The sequence below is a fragment of the Clarias gariepinus genome, unplaced genomic scaffold, assembly GCF_024256425.1.
Source record: "Clarias gariepinus isolate MV-2021 ecotype Netherlands unplaced genomic scaffold, CGAR_prim_01v2 scaffold_30, whole genome shotgun sequence".
NCBI lineage: Eukaryota > Metazoa > Chordata > Actinopteri > Siluriformes > Clariidae > Clarias > Clarias gariepinus.
Genome location: NW_026520997.1, coordinates 892,603 through 910,918, shown reverse-complemented (window position 1 = coordinate 910,918; position 18,316 = coordinate 892,603). Strand labels below are relative to the sequence as shown.

The 18,316-nt window shown below is 42.7% G+C and overlaps 1 protein-coding gene across 3 annotated transcripts in view; it reads left to right on the top strand.

Annotated features, from left to right (window-relative positions):
- dyrk1b (dual-specificity tyrosine-(Y)-phosphorylation regulated kinase 1B) overlaps positions 1-18,316 on the top strand; it is a 32,239-nt gene that overhangs the window by 9,060 nt on the left and 4,863 nt on the right. For 2 of the 3 annotated variants that reach the window (XM_053490630.1, XM_053490629.1), the window contains exons 1-5: positions 5,557-7,355; positions 16,459-16,577; positions 17,217-17,336; positions 17,500-17,688; positions 18,152-18,299. In XM_053490630.1, coding sequence (XP_053346605.1) covers positions 7,214-7,355; positions 16,459-16,577; positions 17,217-17,336; positions 17,500-17,688; positions 18,152-18,299 — 718 coding nt within the window. In that variant the 5' untranslated portion in view covers positions 5,557-7,213. Of the gene's footprint in view, positions 1-5,556; positions 7,356-16,458; positions 16,578-17,216; positions 17,337-17,499; positions 17,689-18,151; positions 18,300-18,316 lie in introns of those variants that run through there. The other variant, XM_053490631.1, reaches the window with a different exon arrangement.

The following is an 18,316-nucleotide window of genomic DNA, read 5'->3' as shown; positions in this document are numbered from 1 at the left end:
AAACAAATCACGGTTGTGTGTGTGTGTGTGTGTGTGTCAGAGAGAGATTGAATGAGAGAGTGACGCACTTTGATGATGTCATCTCGCTTCTTGTACAGCAGCCGATGTGAAGGCATGGCACTCATGATTTACTTATAAAGCCTTTTTTAGATTTCAGGTTCGAACACAAAGTGGAAAAATACAGACGATTAAAATATAAAGAAAGTATTAGAGCTCACACGAAGAACATTATAAACTAGTAAAAAAGTGAAAAGGAAGCAAATTCAGGAGATGCCATGATAGCTGCGTCTGTGTGTGTGTGTGTGTGTGTGTGTGTGTGTGTGTATGTGCATATATACATGTAAAAAGGCTAGTGTGTTGTCACTGTGGGAGTGTGAGACAGCCCCGTGTGTTGGCTGTAACAGCCAGAAAAATTGCTGTGTGTGTGCGTTAATCAGTTATGCTAGGATAAATCAGTATCTCACTTATCCCGTGTTCTTGGTGTTCTAGAACGTTCTAATATGGATATCACATCAGTTGATGTAACATAGCAAGTGCCCCAGGGGAATGAACACTCGCGGTCCGACACGGACATGAGGACGACTTCAACACCTGCTTTCCTCAAAGACGCTCCTAAAAAGCAATAGGAGAGTATCGAGAGAAAACTATCACTGTAGTAAGAGGAGGTTTGGATGCCTGATAGGGATGCCACTTTAGGGTCGACTCCTTGTTGGAGACACGGGCAGGACACTTTGGGCGGGTGATATCTCTCGGCTGGTCTGAAAGTGGCTACGGGTCCTCCAGTACCACTTTTCCACAAAAGTGAACCAGGTGCTAGTTCATGTTCGGTGCTAGTGCCGGTTCACAGCCTGTTCAGTAGCAAACCTCCTAAGAGCTTTTATTTGTCCAAGGGCTGGAGAGTCACGTAATTATGTCACTGTATCCGTCCATGTGCATCTCTTCTTTCTCAGCAATGTTGGTGGCGTAATATTGCTTGTGCGACAACAACAGCAACATCAGCGGACTTCAAAATAACAGAGCAGTTCTCCAGGACTTGTCTTTACTAGAAAGAATTTGAGCTGCTTGTTTTTTTGTTTGTTTTTTGTCGCCCAGCAAAGCGTTGGTGCCGCCATGGAATAATTTTTTTCTGTCTGAGGGCCGGTGCATAGGCCGTCTGAACCGCCTCGGTGGAAAGGTGTAAAGGAGGAGCTGCAGGAGGGTACTGGAGACTGGGGCATCTGTGCGTCTCTACTTCTCCTGCTCGAACCGCAACCCTGAGCTGGACTAATTGATGAAACATCTAAAGTATAAACTGTTGGGGTAACAGGGGTTAACTCCTGGTGTGTGTGAGTGGAGACGTTCAAGACACTCATTTTAGACGTCATTTTATTAATACACAGAAGCCTTCTCACCTTCAGGGTCGAGGGTTTGAATCCCATCTCAGGTTTTTATATATATGTGTGTGTGTGTGTGTGTGTGTGTGTTCTTCCTGTGCTTGGTGGGTTTCCTCCTGGTTTCCTTCCACAGTCCAAAAACATGCAGGGTAGGTTAATTGGCGTTCACAAAATTGCCGGTAGTGTGTGTGTGTTATTTATTCATTTATTTATTTACTTCCTTTCTATTTGTCAGGAGATAAGTCATCATCATCAACATTTTTTTTCTACGTCCATACATCAGTTTGTTAGGTTTGCTTTCATTTCAAGAGAAAAACTCTTAAACCCGTGTAAGTGTCGACCCAGGGGCTGTAGCATTGTACACACGCATACATACACACACATACATTGATAAAGGAAACAAGCAAGGAGGAAAATATTTTATCATAAAAAATGATTATAAATGTATGGAGTAATGTATACCAAGCTCACGTTTCACCCAGGGTTCAGCTTTATTTATAGAATGTGTGTGTGTGTGTGAGAGAGAGATAGATAAGAGAGTAAAGAGCAGGTTTGTCCACTAGGAGCAGCAAATACACCAAAATCGACCTTCCTTAATTCATAATATTATAGAACAAACACCTGCATGAGGATTGTGTGTGTGTGCGTGAGAGAGAGAGAGAAAGAGAGAGAGAGCAGGTTGAGTATTCTTTCTGACCTTAACCCTCATGCTGTGACCTGTGTTTTTAGACTTAAGGAGGCACCATATGTCTGAACTTTGGATGGGTTTTTAAATCAAATGTATCACATTCGCAGAAGGACGTGTGTGAACGGAGTGATTGATAACAGCAAAAAACATAACTCGCTCCAGTGATACTGCTCATGATGAGAAATTATCTAGATTGTGAAGTTTTTCGGCTGAGGAGATGAAGTAGCAGCTACAGTCTTGTCCGAACACTCCGCCTTAGCTCACACTTCATACATCAATAAACTTTTAAATCCTAAATGAAAGAATGTGTTCATTTCCCAAGAAGATTAAAACGATTTCTGTCAGTGATGTCATTGTCATTGTGATGTCCAGGAAACTTATTTTCATAGATGAACATCGTCAGACATTGTTACATCATCACTTCGCGATACAAAAATCCGATACACACTAACACGCCTTAAACAAAAGGGTAAACTGCAGCAGGAACTGACGGATAAAAAGTAAAACATAGTGTTTAATTATTATGTAAAAAATATAAACTAAACAACAGTATAGCAGGAATAAAATACTTTGTAATCTCGCGTTCTTTATAAAAAAATCTCAGTAGGTCTGCCTTCACCATCACAGCACCCTGTTGTGGATTGTTTTCCTTTAACAGCACGCCCCCAAGTGTTTCTTTCTTTACATACCATTAACAAGACTAAACTCTCCATTGTTCTGGTATATTAAGTATTTACTTTAGACTAATAACAGTGATGTTCAGTATTGTAAATTTATTCTTAAATAGATCTAATTCTCATATTTTTTGGGTCATGTTTATTATATAAATATCTTAATATATGTATGTATACCACCATGTTCATGTTCAGGTTTATCAGGTGACACCGAGCTGCCATGTCCATATCTGTTCCGTTTCGTCCTTCGAGCTGCACTTTCGAGTTAATTTTAGCTATTTTAAATATTCCTGGAGGTCAAACAGCACCTTGTGACTGAAATAAGCGCCGTGTTGTTGGACAGAGTGGAAGGAATGTGATGTATATCTAGCTGTTTCTGCCTGTCGATAGGACGCTTGGAAATAAAGATACAGCAGGAAGCTTTATGGTTTATGTGCTGCCTGGAAAAGCCTGCTGCATTATTTCAAGCTGTGTGAAGTCCAAACTGGTCTGTTGTGTGTGTGTGTGTGTGTGTAATGTATGTTTAAAAAAAAGGAGGGGGGTGAAAACTTGTGCAGCTGAAACACAACCTCCCCGCAGTGTAATTGTAATTCGCTCCTTTAGCTTCTTCTTCTTCCTCAGTGAAGTTCCGCTAGAACCGTGTCTTCCCTCTGCATCATGTTTACCTAGCAACACGCATCACCCGCTTCCGGCCCTCCCATTGGTCATTTCAAAACGCGCCGGGGACCAATGGCGAGGCTGTTGCCATGGCACACTCTGTAGTTGCCGGGTGGAATTTCGCTGCGAGGCACGTGAGTCCCGGAATCTTCGCCTTTGCTGCCCCCCCCTCTTCCTTCCTTCCTTTCTTTCTCTTTTTCTTTCTTTCTTTTTTTTTTTTTTTAGATCTCGGGTGTCTCTGGGAGCTCTGCAAACGTGATTTATTGAAACAGAGTCACATTTTGCCTCGCGAGAAACGCCTCACTTTTATACGTGTACACGTCTATCTGTGCATTTTATGTGCACATATAGTGCACACACACACATATATATATATATATATATATATATATATATGTGTGTGTGTATATATATATATATATATATATATATATATATATATATATATATTCATTTGTATAAACAACTCAAAATTAAAAAACGGTGCATAAATACTTTATAAATGTAGTTTCTTACTTTTGCTGTGAAATTTCAGTTTAAGTTTCTCTGTGAATATTAGCAGGCACACCTTGTGTAAAATATGTATATGCACACTACTTATTTTATGGATAAATATAAAGATTGTACATTTATTCTTGTCTCAGTTCTGGACATGATTAATGAATTGAACCTTTAAAAACTTCTACTTGTAATATCCTTTACATTTACTTTAAACACAAGCCTATGTGTATTCTTTACACAAGTGTTTTATGTTTAAGTGAGCCTTGTTACTTGAACATATTATTATTATCTCCAGCTTTATGCACATTATAATGTGTTAAATGAATAATACACTCAGTAATGACAGAAAGCAGCATCCTTAGCATTCACTCCTTATATTTTTCCCCCTCATGAGGTAATATTTAATAAAACGCTGAAAGGGGGCGTTGTGAGTTCTGTGAGTGGTAATGGCGTGATATGACGGATTCCGTCTGTACCAGAGGCGTGTGCGGTTCTCTCCGCCATCCTTTAGCACTCAGCTCAGTTTACCTGAAAGTCTGGTGTTATTTTGGCGGCCATTCCGGCTCCGCGCTGCGTTTTGGAGACAACAAGGACCTGAGGAAGGAGGGGGGCGGGGGGAAAGGGCAGCCTCGCGCTCCGGCATTTAACTCCGCCCACATACCGCTCCGACCAATGGGAACAGCCGGCAGGGCCCGGTCTGACCAATCACGCGCAGGCTGCCGTGGCGTCGGCTAGCAACAAGAGCCTTCGAACGTTCGAACGCGCACGCGAGCGGGAATGCGGAGGGTGGGGGAGTATACGGGGGGGGGGTGGGGGTACGTGCGCGCGCGTCAGCGAAAAAGCCGAGAGAAGGGAGCGTGACGTGCGCGCGCTTTAGCACACACACACACACACACACACACACTGTGGTGAGGAAGCAGAAAAGTTCAGGGAAACTCTTTTAAAGGGCAATAAAAGAAATTTACATATAAATAAAACATACTGCAATCTAAAACATATAGAATAAAATAAATAATTGTTAATGCTCATTAAAATCAAATAAAATGTAATTTGTCACATACACAGTCATACACAGTACGATATGCAGTGAAATGCTTATACGACTGCCAGTGACCTTAAAAAATAAAAGCTAAACATTAAAACACCAATAAGGAGAATAGCTTTTATTAATTAATTAATTCATTCATTAATTCTTTATTTTTCCCATTTGTTGTCACTGAGGTGAGGGTCACCGTGACACATGCTCATTATTTCCTCTTTATTTCACCTGATTGTGACATACGTGTCGTTCCTAAAGTTTTGGCCTATCCCATAAATGAGGCTGTGTGAACACTGGCCCTATCTGCAGAGTTACTATAAATGGAAAGGAACCGTTTGGACCAACTACTAAATATGAAGAAGGGGGATTTTAACATGCTGCTAACGTGTATCTCTGTTAACATTATTTATTCATGTTAAAAGAACCCTTTTTTTTGTATTGCCCCGAGTACTGAAAGAGTGTGTGTTGCTGCGTCAAAACTGAGCCTACAACACAGAGTGAATGTAGGCTGTGCGTATGTGTGTGTGTGTGTGTGCCTGTGTGTGTGTGTGTCACATCCACCTCCCCCGCTCTTAAACGCACATGGTACAGTCCATCAACACAGGGTGTGGATTGAGCGCCGGCCACAGTGGCTTACAGACAACAAGGAATAATAATAACGCCAACTTAAGCCTGGCTGTGAAGGAAAAAACAACGAGCTCGACAGAGAAGAAAGAAATTCCTGTAAATAATCCAGATCATCGGAAGAGACCCAGGGAGGTGTGGCGGTGGAGTGCGAGGCTTCGAGGGCTGGGAGTCGGGCAAAGTGCGCGCAGAAGGCAGCGGTGTGTGTGTGTGGATACGAGAGGAGCGCTCGGCGACTGCTCAGGATGGAGGTGTGGAGCGATCAGGGTGACTCCGACTCTGCACACGGCTTGGAGTGAAACCATGAACATCTGTCACAGTTAAAGAAGAGGATTTGAGCAGTGGAACGCGTTTGATGTCGGTTTTTCACCCTCTATTATTTTTTTCTGATCAAGAGCACAAGTGAGGCTTTGGGTTCTCAGTGAAATTCCCATTTTAAAGTTTTCAGGAACTGTTCATCTTTTCTCTTTTTTTTCTTGAAACGGACAGAGCCGCATCAGTAAGATCATTACTCCTCTTTAATATTAGTCTCGTGCCTGTAACTGAACTCGCACTTGTGCACTTTGCTTAGTTATTCTTCATCATCATCATCTGTGCATGACAACAAAGTGAACTACACGTTTGTGGGTTAAATGTCTCCTTCTGGACATCTTTGAACGTTTGCTTTGGACTTTGTGTAGCCTGTAACAGCGCCCCTCGCCTCGCCTCGCCTTTCCTCGCCGCCTATCAGGATTAAAGCTGCAAGGTTAAACCCCCAAGGGACGAGGCCATCCATCTGCCCTTTGGACTCACTAACTCTGTAGGGTGCAACACACGGATCCTTAGAAGCTCTTGCTATTTTTAGGGGTAGTAATGGGGTAATTTGTGTTGGAAATGAAGACAACCACCCCCTTACCCCCATCTTGAGCACACCAGCACTCCCAGCTTCAGCTGCTTTGATATCCGGACTGGAAAACTGACCAGCGTCAAAAACTGGTCTTTGACTGGTTTCCTCAGTACGCGAGGACGGAGATAAAACTAGCTACAATGCAAGCAAAGCTAACTTTAGTAACCAAATAATTTCACCCCTAACCATCAGAGAAATATATATATATATACAAAGATAGAAACAAATATAGATAGATATATAGCCTATATATGTAACAGAGTATATATATACGTATATATATATATATACACATGAATGATATAAATATATATATATATATATATATATATATATATATATATTGCAGAGTCGTAGTTTGAATATGAATATGTATGTTATATTTTTTATGAGCATCGTTGCCTAAAAGCCCAATCCATTGCCTTAGATTTACCGTAATAAACAGAAAAGCACGAACAGAGCACGGAAACAGCGTCGAGAGAATCGAATGGTGCCTTTTTTTTCGTTCATCTGTGTCGTCACTTCAGGAAATCGCTAGCGATCAAGGAATACTTCTGTCATCGCTGACTTTAATTTCGAATCCAAGCCCTGACGGATTTACACACATACACACAGCACACACAAATACACACACGTTCGTCTGAGCACGTGGATGGGATTATTTTGACGACACCCCCCCACCAAGCGCAAAGTTATATTTTCTTTACTACTAAAACAAACAGTCCTGATTGATGTAATTCTCCGAGGGAGCTTCACACTAAAGCCTTTCCGATGGTGATCACTTCATCTGTGGAGGAGAAGCCGCAGCCTTCGAACAGAATGGTCGCCAACCTGTCGACCGACTCCTGGGTCGGCAGCTCGGATCAGAGTCGCTACGTGCCGCAGTCTCACCTGCTCCGGAAGCCGTCGAAAAGTTAGTACGCCCTCTGTTTTCACTCACGCTGTCCATGTGCACGGGCCTGCTCATTGGGAACAATCTTTGACCGGTCCCCCAGTGTTCAGAGACGCTCGGCGCCGTAAACTAGCTAGCACAATTGTAACATGGGTTTGGTTCAGTGAAACCAGTTCAGGTTGATGCTGAAGCTTAGAAAGGACAAGAACGTTATATTTAAGTTAGGACAATTTGTATTAACATTACTACACGAGGAACGATAACTTTAGTGATTAAGACGTTTATCGCAGAACAGGAAAAACGTTCTCCCGCCGCTTTTTGCTCTTCAGCCAAAATTGGATCGGTTCAGAGTGGACTGTAACCCGTGTTTATCTCATATATTGAACATTATGCCAGTTGTGTAATTTAACTCTGGATCTAAAGGTAGCGTTTCTTCAACTTTCCCACGATTGTTGTAATTCTCTTCGTCGAGAGTGACGATATTGTGTGTGTTTGTGTGCTAAATATTTCGATGTATCACGTTACAGATTATTAGCACAAACCCATTGGGCACCTGAGATCAAACTACCTTTTAAACCAGGTGTGTTTACAGCCTGGAGTTTGCAGAACCTGCTGTAGGTTGTTTTGTTTTTTTCTCTCTCTTTCCTGTTTCTTTCACACTTTAAATCCCCTCTGCGGGGTCGAGTTCCTTTTCCCACTATTGTTTTAGTTTCGATCCTTTAAACAATCATGGGAACGATTGGCACTGTGCTGCAGAAATAGACGGAGATATGTGTGTGTGTGTGTGTGTGTGTGTGTATTTTGCGCAGGCTGGATGCGCACTGCGCTGAGCTGTGAGCTCAGCGATGATCATCCTGTTGCTGGGAATGTTAGAGCAGAGCGGAGAGAACCGAGCGCTCGAGGATGTAACGTAAAATCAGAGAAGTCTCGCTCTGTCGTCACTGCAAGCGTTCTGAAAGCGTTTTACAGCACGCCGTAGTGCGTGCGTTCGTGAACACCGCAGCCGTGGAGTTCGTGAACACAGCAGCCGTGGAGTTCCACACTTTTCCTTACTAGAGCAGAACCTCGAATCGGTTGACTTTCGAATAAAAAACTTGCTAAAATGAAAAGCTGAAACCTGACTTGCGTTTGTCATTTGGCAGTGCATTCTGGGAAAAATGCGCTTAACATGACGCTGACTTGATTTGGTTTGGAATCCTGCTGAGAAGTTAGTTGGTAGTTGTGTGAAGCACAGATCTTTTTCGACCAATCAGAGCAGTTTGTGCTTCAAACCGATCAGAAGTTAGATTATTCCAGAACTGGCGTGTGTGGTTTGTTTCACCCAGAAACAATGATATTAAAGCACAAACACAAAAAAAAAATCTGTAAAACTTCATGTATGGATTCAGTATACAGAGGGAAGTGTTTATTAATAAATTTGTTTAATTAAAGGTAAAAGTCGACTAGAGAAATCAGACAATTTGATCATATGATGTTTCTGCGTTCTTTTCAGAGATTTTTTTGTGTATCGCAATTAATAAAATAATGACAAAGACTCATTCTAGACTCTAGAAAGAGGTCTGTAAACAAGTTAAAAGTGTTAAACTTTCTAAACCTTTGTTTCACTATTAGTGTTAATGAACCTTACTTAGTACCAAATTGATACAAATTTGTTTATAGTGATGAATGTTGAGTTTTGTAAAAAAACGTTAGACTCTGTGACGTGACACTAATGTTAGCTAATCATATTTTAACTCAGTTTGTAATTTTTGTTTACTCTTTACGTGTTTAATAATTGTAAATTAAAGTCTTTACAAGCTGTAACCGCTGTTAGATTATATCCGAGGTAACGTGTGTTACTACTCAGGCTTTGCTCAGGTTTGATGACCCAATTTGCTTTCATATAGATTTTACTTTTTTTAAAGACAATAATTTTTTATATACATTTTAAAGTCTATTAAAAACACTGATTAAAATAATCTCTGGGACTGAATGTACTGTGATGTATTTTATCACTTTATTGACGTTACATCGACACACTGAGCGGCTCGTCTACGACTTCTGTCTCGTATCCTTTTCTGGCTTCTGTTGATGATGTAATGATGACATCATCATTTGCTTTGTCTGTAACACGTCTGGAATTTTTGATTTGTGTCAGAGCTGTGGGAGGAGCTTATTGCGTTTGCAGAGGGGAGGGGCTAGGAAACAGGAAGTGGTAATAAGCGTTCTGTTCTGGAACTGTGGGAACTGTGTAATCCAGCCGACTCATCACATCCCACAATGCACTGCAGCAGTGATGGAACCCGTCCATGTATGTGGCATACACTATAGTGAATTCCAATGGTAGGTGTCGTTTGGGACACGCCCACTGCACGGATAACAAGGTGTACACGGTGAGCAGGGGTGTGGTTTGGGACACGCCCACCACTACTGGTGTAGCTGTACAGTTTGTAAATGAACTGAGCATGGTTTTTAGCTCCGCCCATGTTTTAGATTTCATTTTTTTTTTATTATATTTGTATTTTTAAATCATCAGTGTATAAAACAAGTGATTTTTCAAAAGTAAAGCTTTAGTTTACTCACCGTTCAGAATGTAACTGATGAGTTTTTTTTTTTTTTTTTTTATCCCATCTACACGTTCTGTAAATGTCTTGGCATCAAGTAAATTGGGGGATTTTAAAGAAGACCTGGCAACCCTGGTCTGCTGCACTTGTGCTTATCGCCCCTTCACTTATTGTGTGGTTATTTATATCCGTGTATCCAACCGACTTCACTGCTGTTGTCTATTTCTGTCGTCTCGCCTGCCCCCCATGTCTGTGTGCGTGTGTATGTGTGTGTGAGGTTTTAGTTGTATGAGTAACGGTCTTAAACATAGACGTGGCTCTGATCGTCAGACTCCATAAACCCGGCAGCTCCAGCTCATCGGGTTTCATATTACGCTTTTATCTCAGAGTGAATTTGTGTCGTTTTCACGCGCTGTCGTTCAGATTCAGAGAAACCACACCCCCGAGCCCTCGCACCCTAAGCATAGACACATACACACCTTCTGGAAGGGTACGATATCTTCACAAATAATCTATTTTTTTGGGCTCTGCAGGTGAAGGCGGTGGTTGTGAACTGATGTATGCTACTAGGTGGAGTTTGGACCATGTGTGTGTTTGTGGGCGGGGTTGGGTGGGGTGGTGTGGTGGTGTGGGGTTTGGGAGCACGAGGCTGGGAGTCCACATAACCTTTGCCTTCCTTTTCACTCCAAAGGTGATATCTGAGCGCCCATTCAGGCATGTGCTGCTTATCGGGTCTGTGATATATATAGTGATATATAACAGGGCTAGTTCAGTAATCGCGCCTGCACCAATGTTCCAGTTCTTCCTGTAGGCAGCCTACACAAATTCCTGAAGTCTCAACATCAGTTAACGGAGCTCTAACAGCTGGCTTTTCTGTTCTAACACTGATTTTCAGGAGGGTTTTATGTCTTATCATGTATGTGCCCTACTTAGGCAGCCTAATTATTGCACGTTCAAGCGTACACTTTAAATATCGCCTCGTATCGTGTAACTGGTTATCAGAACGCTAAACTGGGAACGCTGCTGCTCTTTTCTTTTTCTGTTCAAGGCTGTTTGACCTTTGACACTTTCCAGGAAATGAGGTCATACTTCTTTGTTTATCTATCATCCATGCTCCACTCTGGTTGGTCAGGGTTACTCGGCCCCCATATGTTTTTTTTTTTTTTGTAGATGAGAACAAAAACATGTTATTGAGCACTGGATGTGTGACAGCACCTGCTGGGAAACACACACACACACACACACACACACAGAGTGGGAGAGAGCGCTTGTATCTTCTCTCTTTCTTACCTACTTTCATTCGCAGTCACATCCCAAACCACAGTGAACATTCACTCACTCACTTGCCCACAATGCACTGCTGTACTGGCCAAATACAAAATACCCATAATGCACTGTTTTAGGGCAGTTGGTTTGGGACACACCCACACCAATTTGCAGATGGCCTATATAGGGAGAACACTGGGTGATTTGGGACACGCCCACAGTGGAATAATCATGGCTAATATAGGGAGTTGTGTGGGTGATTCGGGTCGCGCCCACAGGTGATTTGGGACACGCCCACAGAGGACTCAAAATGGCTTAAATAGGGAGCAGGGCAGATGATTTGGGACACACCAACAGGTGATTTGGGCCACACCTACAGGAGGCTGAGCATGGCTTATATGGGGAGTAGGGCAATTGATTTGGGACACACCCACAGCGGGCTGAAGATTGCCTACAAAAGATCAGAAAGGGTGATTTGGGACACGCCCACAGCGGCATGCCTTAGCTATTGAGATGATTCGGGACACGATGACTTGGGACACACCCACAGTGGGCTGAAGATGGCCTACATAAGGGGTAGGTGTGGGTGAATTGTGACACGCCCACAGCAGAAAAGTTTTTTTTTTTTTTTCATTTTTCAAGTACTGAATTCGGGGGGAAAATAAGGTCCCTTTTTCTGAATGTTGCATCATGTTGCAGTGAGCCTCGTTATCTCACAGCCTGAGTACAGTGTGTGTGTGTGTAAATTCTAAAGCAGTTAGAGTTGTGTTGGTTTGGAACACAGGGCAGTGAAACGGCAGAAAAACACGATGATATTTGGAGACGTGTATGAGATAAATGATTCGTGTTGCAATATAAAGCAGGCTTGATATTGCATCATCGCATTGCCCGCTCCTAAATCACAGGCGCTACTTCAGTATTTGTTTTTTTCCTTCTGATCCGGTCTCACACATACACACACACACACACACACGCACACACACTGGAACCATGCCTGGTGTGAAAAGTGGATTTTGTTCAGACAAACTCATCTCTTTTTTTGTTTCCTTTTTTTTTTTTTTTTTTACAAAAATTGTTTTAATTACTTTTTGAAAGTTGCCTTTTGTTCTCTTTGAAGTTTTTTTCTTATTTTTTCAAAATGTAAAACTTTATTATTCTTATTTTGTTATTCTTTTAAAACTGTTTCATAATCGGTTGCAAATGTTTGCTTGCTTTTAGTCCTTGAATTTTTAACACCAGTGTGTGTGTGTGTGTGTGTGTGTGTGTGTGGGATTTGATTTATTGGAGAACCATAAGAACAGGAACACTAAGTGCTGAAGTTAACACTCAGGGATAGCATCAGTTAGCTACACTGTGATAGTGTGTGTGTGTGTGTGTGTGTGTGTGACAGGGGTGAGAGGGTTTATTTTATTTTTAATGTTAATGCTGTGAGCGAGGTCTCGATTTACTGGCGTCACCGTTTGACCGATGTGTATTAATAGAGTGAGTCTGACTCAGCCACGGTCCGAGTTAAAGTTCACATTAGAACGCCAGATTAGACACCTGAGTTCCACTTAGAACCGTTCACACTTCTTTGTTCAGAATTAGATCTGTTTAAGAAGAGGCTTGGTTTATTACCAAAGTTTAATATCTCTATAATATCTAATATTTATACTTAAATATTTATACTGTAACCTGACACGTGACATGAATAACACTGATTATATGGTTACCATGGCGCCTGGAGGTGGGCGGGATGATATCAGGCAGCAAGTGAATGTTTTTGTCCCTGCAGTTGATGCGTTTATATAAAGATAAATATGCGTTATATAAAGATTTGATCAACTTTGACAAGCGGTTAACTGTGATTAGACTGTGTGTAGACGGCTGGGTCAGGTGACCAAGACTCACTGACACACGTGTGGGGTGGAGGCTGGGCCGTGTAGTCCGATCCAAGAGCTACTGTAGCTCAAATTGGTGAGAAGGTGTATGTAGGTGAAGGTGTAAGTGTGTCGCGGTTTGTTGCCGTCAGTGTGTCCAGGCTGACCCGTGTCCTCCTCCAAACGTCTGATCTGATGAAGATCACTTACCTGTGGAAGAGATGGCACCAGGATGCACTACTATGTAAAGAAGGAGAGTGGGCGGAGTCAGTGTGATGCTCAGGGTGATGTTCTGCTAGAAATCCTTGGGTCCTGCCCTTCATGTGGGTGTTTCTCTGACACGCCCCACCTACCTAAACACTGTTACACACAGAGTTACACCCCTTCATGGAGACAGTGTTCCCTAGTGGATATCAGTGTCCTCTTTCAGCAGGATAACGCGCCCTGACACACTGCGCACACACACACTTTTCAGGAACAGTTTGAGGAACATTACAAAGAGTTTGTGGTTTTGACTCCGCCTCCAAATCCTTCAGCTCTCAATCCACTGTGGGACGTGTTGGAAAATCATCTCCGACCCATAGAGGTCCAATCTTACACACTTACAGTATTTGATACTGACCGCTGGGTCCACATACACACACCTTCACATACCACACACACTACTCAGTATTAAGCAAATGGTCATAATGTTATGGCTGACTGGTGTATGTTCTCTGAAGTTAGTTAATTAGTTAGGTAGTTAGTTAGTTGTTTTTAGTCTTTCAGCTTCTCCTGTTAAGGGGTCGCCACAGCGGACAAGCTGATCCGCACAACATCTTGACACAAGTTTTTACGCCAGATTTTTACTCGGGACCGGCGCTGCCTCCAGTGGCTGAGGTTTAGGCGTGTGTGGGAATCAAACCTGGCCTTCCGCATGGTAGTTAGTTAGTTTAGTTAATTACTAAACCATATTAAAGTTTAGTAGTGTTTAATGGAGTAAATATGGATGGGTACTAGGATCAGATCACACTCAGAGATTTAGATTTGTCTGTCTGATCAGTGTCTGTTTAAAGGGTTCATTTACATTTGGCACTCTTATCTAGAGCGCCTTCAATTTTTTAATCTCATTATACATCTGAGCATTTGAGGGTTAAGGGCCCAAGAGTGGCAACTTGGTGATTGTGGGGTTTGAACCTGAGATCTCCTGAAGCGTAGTCCAATGCCTTAACCACTAAGCTACCCCTGGCTACACACATCAGCACGTTAATCAAGCGTTAGTCCTCGTGAATCAGAGTTATTTACACAGTTTAAATCACACAGCTGTAGATAAGGAGAAACTAAACTCGGCATGTGATTGGTCAGACGGATCGGCCAATCATTTTGGCTTTGCTGATTCAGCAAATGATCACTAAATTGCATAGAAGTGAATTAAATTTCTGTGTGTGTAAGATAGAGAAAATGAAATGTTTTTTTAGCAAAAAGGGTAAAAGAGTAAGCCGAGTGGTGCAGTGTGTAAGATGTTCAAGAGAGGGAGAGAGACAGATAGAGAGAGTGAGCGAGATAGACAGATAGGGACAGAGAGAGAGACAGATGGAGACAGTGTGAGAGAGAGAGAGAGACAGATAGGGACAGTGAGAGAGAGAGACAGATAGGGACAGTGAGAGAGAGAGACAGAAAGGGACAGTAAGAGAGAGAGAGACAAATAGGGACAGTGAGAGAGAGAGACAAAAAGGGACAGTTTGAGAGAGAGAGACAGATAGAAAAGGTGAGTATGTTTATAGCTGCTACAACATCGTACATAATGTTAATCGTAACTATAAAAAGTGCAGTGTGTTGTTCTTTAAAGTGTAATAGTAACTTTTCCGAGGTGTAAGAGGAATAAAACACTAGGACGTGTGCTGTTATGGGAAATTAATCAGCGTTGTCATGGCAACAGAACTCATCCCATGGTGTGGATCATTTTCATTTAACAGCATGGGTGCTTTTAATGTGTGTGTGTGTGTGTGTGTGTCTGAACACAGACTGCGAGTTCATATTTATAGTTCCACATGATGGGAGAATGAGTGTGTGTGTCTGGTGTTCTTGATCGCTCTCTCTCCCCTACACACACACACACACACACACACACTGTACCTGCGTTCTCAGGCCTCGTGTCTAACTTTGGCTCTCGGATTCAGTTACCCTAACAAGGAATGTGAATTGAGGGGTGGAAGGGCAGTACAGCTGTTCTATTTTACACACACACACAGAGCTTTTGCCCCATCTCCTTCTGGGCCTTGGAGACAGGGAGTGAGTGACAGGGGCTAGAGCTGTTGCCATGGCAACTTTATTGATTGACAGCTGGCAGCTGTATTTGATCAGCTGTGACAGTGTGTGTGTGTGTGTGATTTTACTGTATGTATAATTCATGTAACACACACAGAATAGGGAGAAATACAGGGAGCGAGAGAGAAGAGAGAACGGCATTATGGGAAGGCTTGCTGATACAGCACAAGCTCCTCAGGTTTATTTATAGAGACCTCGCCGGCCAGCCCTTGGATACCAGCAACCAATCAGGACGCAGAAGGAGGGGGGCTCTCGGCCAATCGTAGCGAAGCAAGTCGGGCATCACAGTCAGGAAGTCCTCAGCATTTAAAGGGCCGGCGTGACATTTTTTCAACACACTCGTCATATCTGGCTAAAATTAGGGCAGTTTGCGTGCGTTTGTGTGTGCGTGAGTGTGTGTGTGTGTGTATTTGTGAGTCTGTGTGCATGTAACAGATCTGATAAAAAAAATGAAAGAATTGTATAAATGAAGCTCTTGAAGGTCTGTGTGTGTGTGTGTGTGTGTGTGTGTGCGCTTGTGTTCGTCACTGCAGCATCACTGTTGCTGTGTGAAAGCAGTTGTGTAACAGGATGAGGTGCAGAAATTAATAATGAAATCATTTCAGCGCAGACACACACACACACACCAAAGGACATTCCGCTTCTTTATTCCTTCTGTCTTTCCTCTCTTTTATTTGCTCTTGTTTTTTTCTGCTTTTTGTGTCCTGGACAGGAGGAATTTGTCTCAATCACTTCCTGTTACAGAATAATACCTTAAATTAAAATGATTCTCTCTTTCTGTCTGTCTCTCACATTTCATTTCTGTTGTGTTTGTTGCTTTGTGTTTCTTTCTCATACACACACTCACATACACAACTGCGTGTATGTTGTTGTTTGACAAGTCACTTAATGTCATGCTGCTTAAAAAAGTTGATTGTGTGTGTCTGTGAACATGACATGGCTGAATGTGGTGCATACATTCACACACAGCTGTGTCCAGCGGTTAAATCAGCAGTGTTATTAAACACACATATGTTATTATAATATATTAATTATACCTACTTTTAAAGCATTACTCTGGTCTGGGCAATTGAGTGATGTTAACCTGGTGTTTAATCTGTCTCAACTAAGAGACTGTGTTATATAAACCCCTCTGTCTCTCCATCTCAGGTTCAGGATGTATGCCCCCCTCCTCATCCCTGTGTTTCTCCCCCGCTGAGCGAAACATGTCGAGCCAGCACACTCATCCTGGATTAAGCAACATCCAGTCCATGGCAGAACAGCAGCAGGTATACACACACACACACACACACACACACATCTCCCAAGTTGTTTTCAGTTAAGTAACCATCAGAATTCCAAGAAAGTCTTGTTCACCTGTTAATCAGATTCAGAGTCATTAACTAATCCGATTCAGGATCAGTAGCCAATCAGATTACATTTCAGTAGCCAATCAGATTCAGGTTTAATGGCCACTCAGGTTTTGTGATCTTTATTAGATTTACATGGCGGTGGGATTGAGAGCACCGCTAGTCACCAGTCCGTATTACAGCTAAGTGTACGTAGCGCACCACAGGTGTGTACAAGCTGGATCCGCTGCTAACTTTAAATAAGAAAACAAAACAACAAAACTCCACTGTTAGCATAAACAGGGCTAGCACTGCTCGTGCCTTGTGTTGAGGAGAGTGAAGGTGAGCAGCGGGTTCACACAGCGACTGTTTCATTATGTACATTTCTGATATTACTGTTTTAACCTGAATAAACACCTAAACACTCCCACACGCTTTAGCTAACACTGGGTCAATAGTCGTGGTATTGGACTGATTACAGTCACACAATCACAGTAATAAACTAATTTCCTTGTGTTGTGTGTAAAACCACACCGTTTGCTCACCTGGCATGACCTTTGACCCGTGTGTCGTGTGCAGGTGCTGTCTGATATGACCATTCTGCAGAGGAGGATTCCCCCGAGTTTCAGAGACCCCGCGAGTGCACCGCTCAGAAAACTCTCCGTCGATCTCATCAAGACTTACAAGCACATCAATGAGGTAACGCGCACACACACACACACACACACACACACAGACTGAAATGCATGTTTTCTTTGATCATGGAAATAAATGATGTGAATAGTTAAATTCTTATTTTGTATGAAACATGTGTTTCTTTCTCTAACCCCACCCCCTGTGACTTGACTCCTCCCCCCCGCAGGTGTACTACACTAAAAAGAAGCGACGTGCGCAGCAGGTTCCGCCTGAGGACTCGAGTACCAAGAAAGAGCGGAAAGTTTACAACGATGGCTACGACGACGACAACTACGACTACATCGTGAAGAACGGGGAGAAGTGGCTCGACCGCTACGAAATCGACTCGCTCATCGGCAAGGGCTCCTTCGGACAGGTGAGGCTCCCCAGGTGCATGCTGGGATAGGATGGAGATGAGGATTTGAGAGGCTGCACCCCAACTGCACAAAAGAAAAGAAAAAACAGTTCAAGAGACAGACAGGTGCATAGACATGGAGAGAGATGGACAGAAAGACAGAGAGACGCAGAGTAACAGAAACATGGAAAAAAAGACAGACACACTGACAGACAGACAGACAAACAATGTGTGGGGGACAGACAGACACAGGCACATATGCACTCTTAGAAAGACTGGGAGAGACAGACGTGCACAGAGACACAGACTGAGAGAACGATGGATAGATGGAGTGAGAGACAGATGGAAGTGAGTGAGGGAGTGGTATATACACAGAGAGTCAGACACCTGGGCAGATAGACAGACAGGGTTAGCATCACAATGAAGTATAGGATTAGTGCTTTCTAATGACTTGACCTCATGACCTTTGCCCTCTGACACACAGGTGGTGAAGGCATATGATCACCACGAGCAGGAGTGGGTGGCTATCAAGATCATCAAGAATAAGAAAGCCTTCCTGAACCAGGCGCAGATCGAGCTCCGGCTCCTCGAGCTCATGAACAAACACGACACCGAGATGAAGTACTATATAGGTGTGTATATATATATA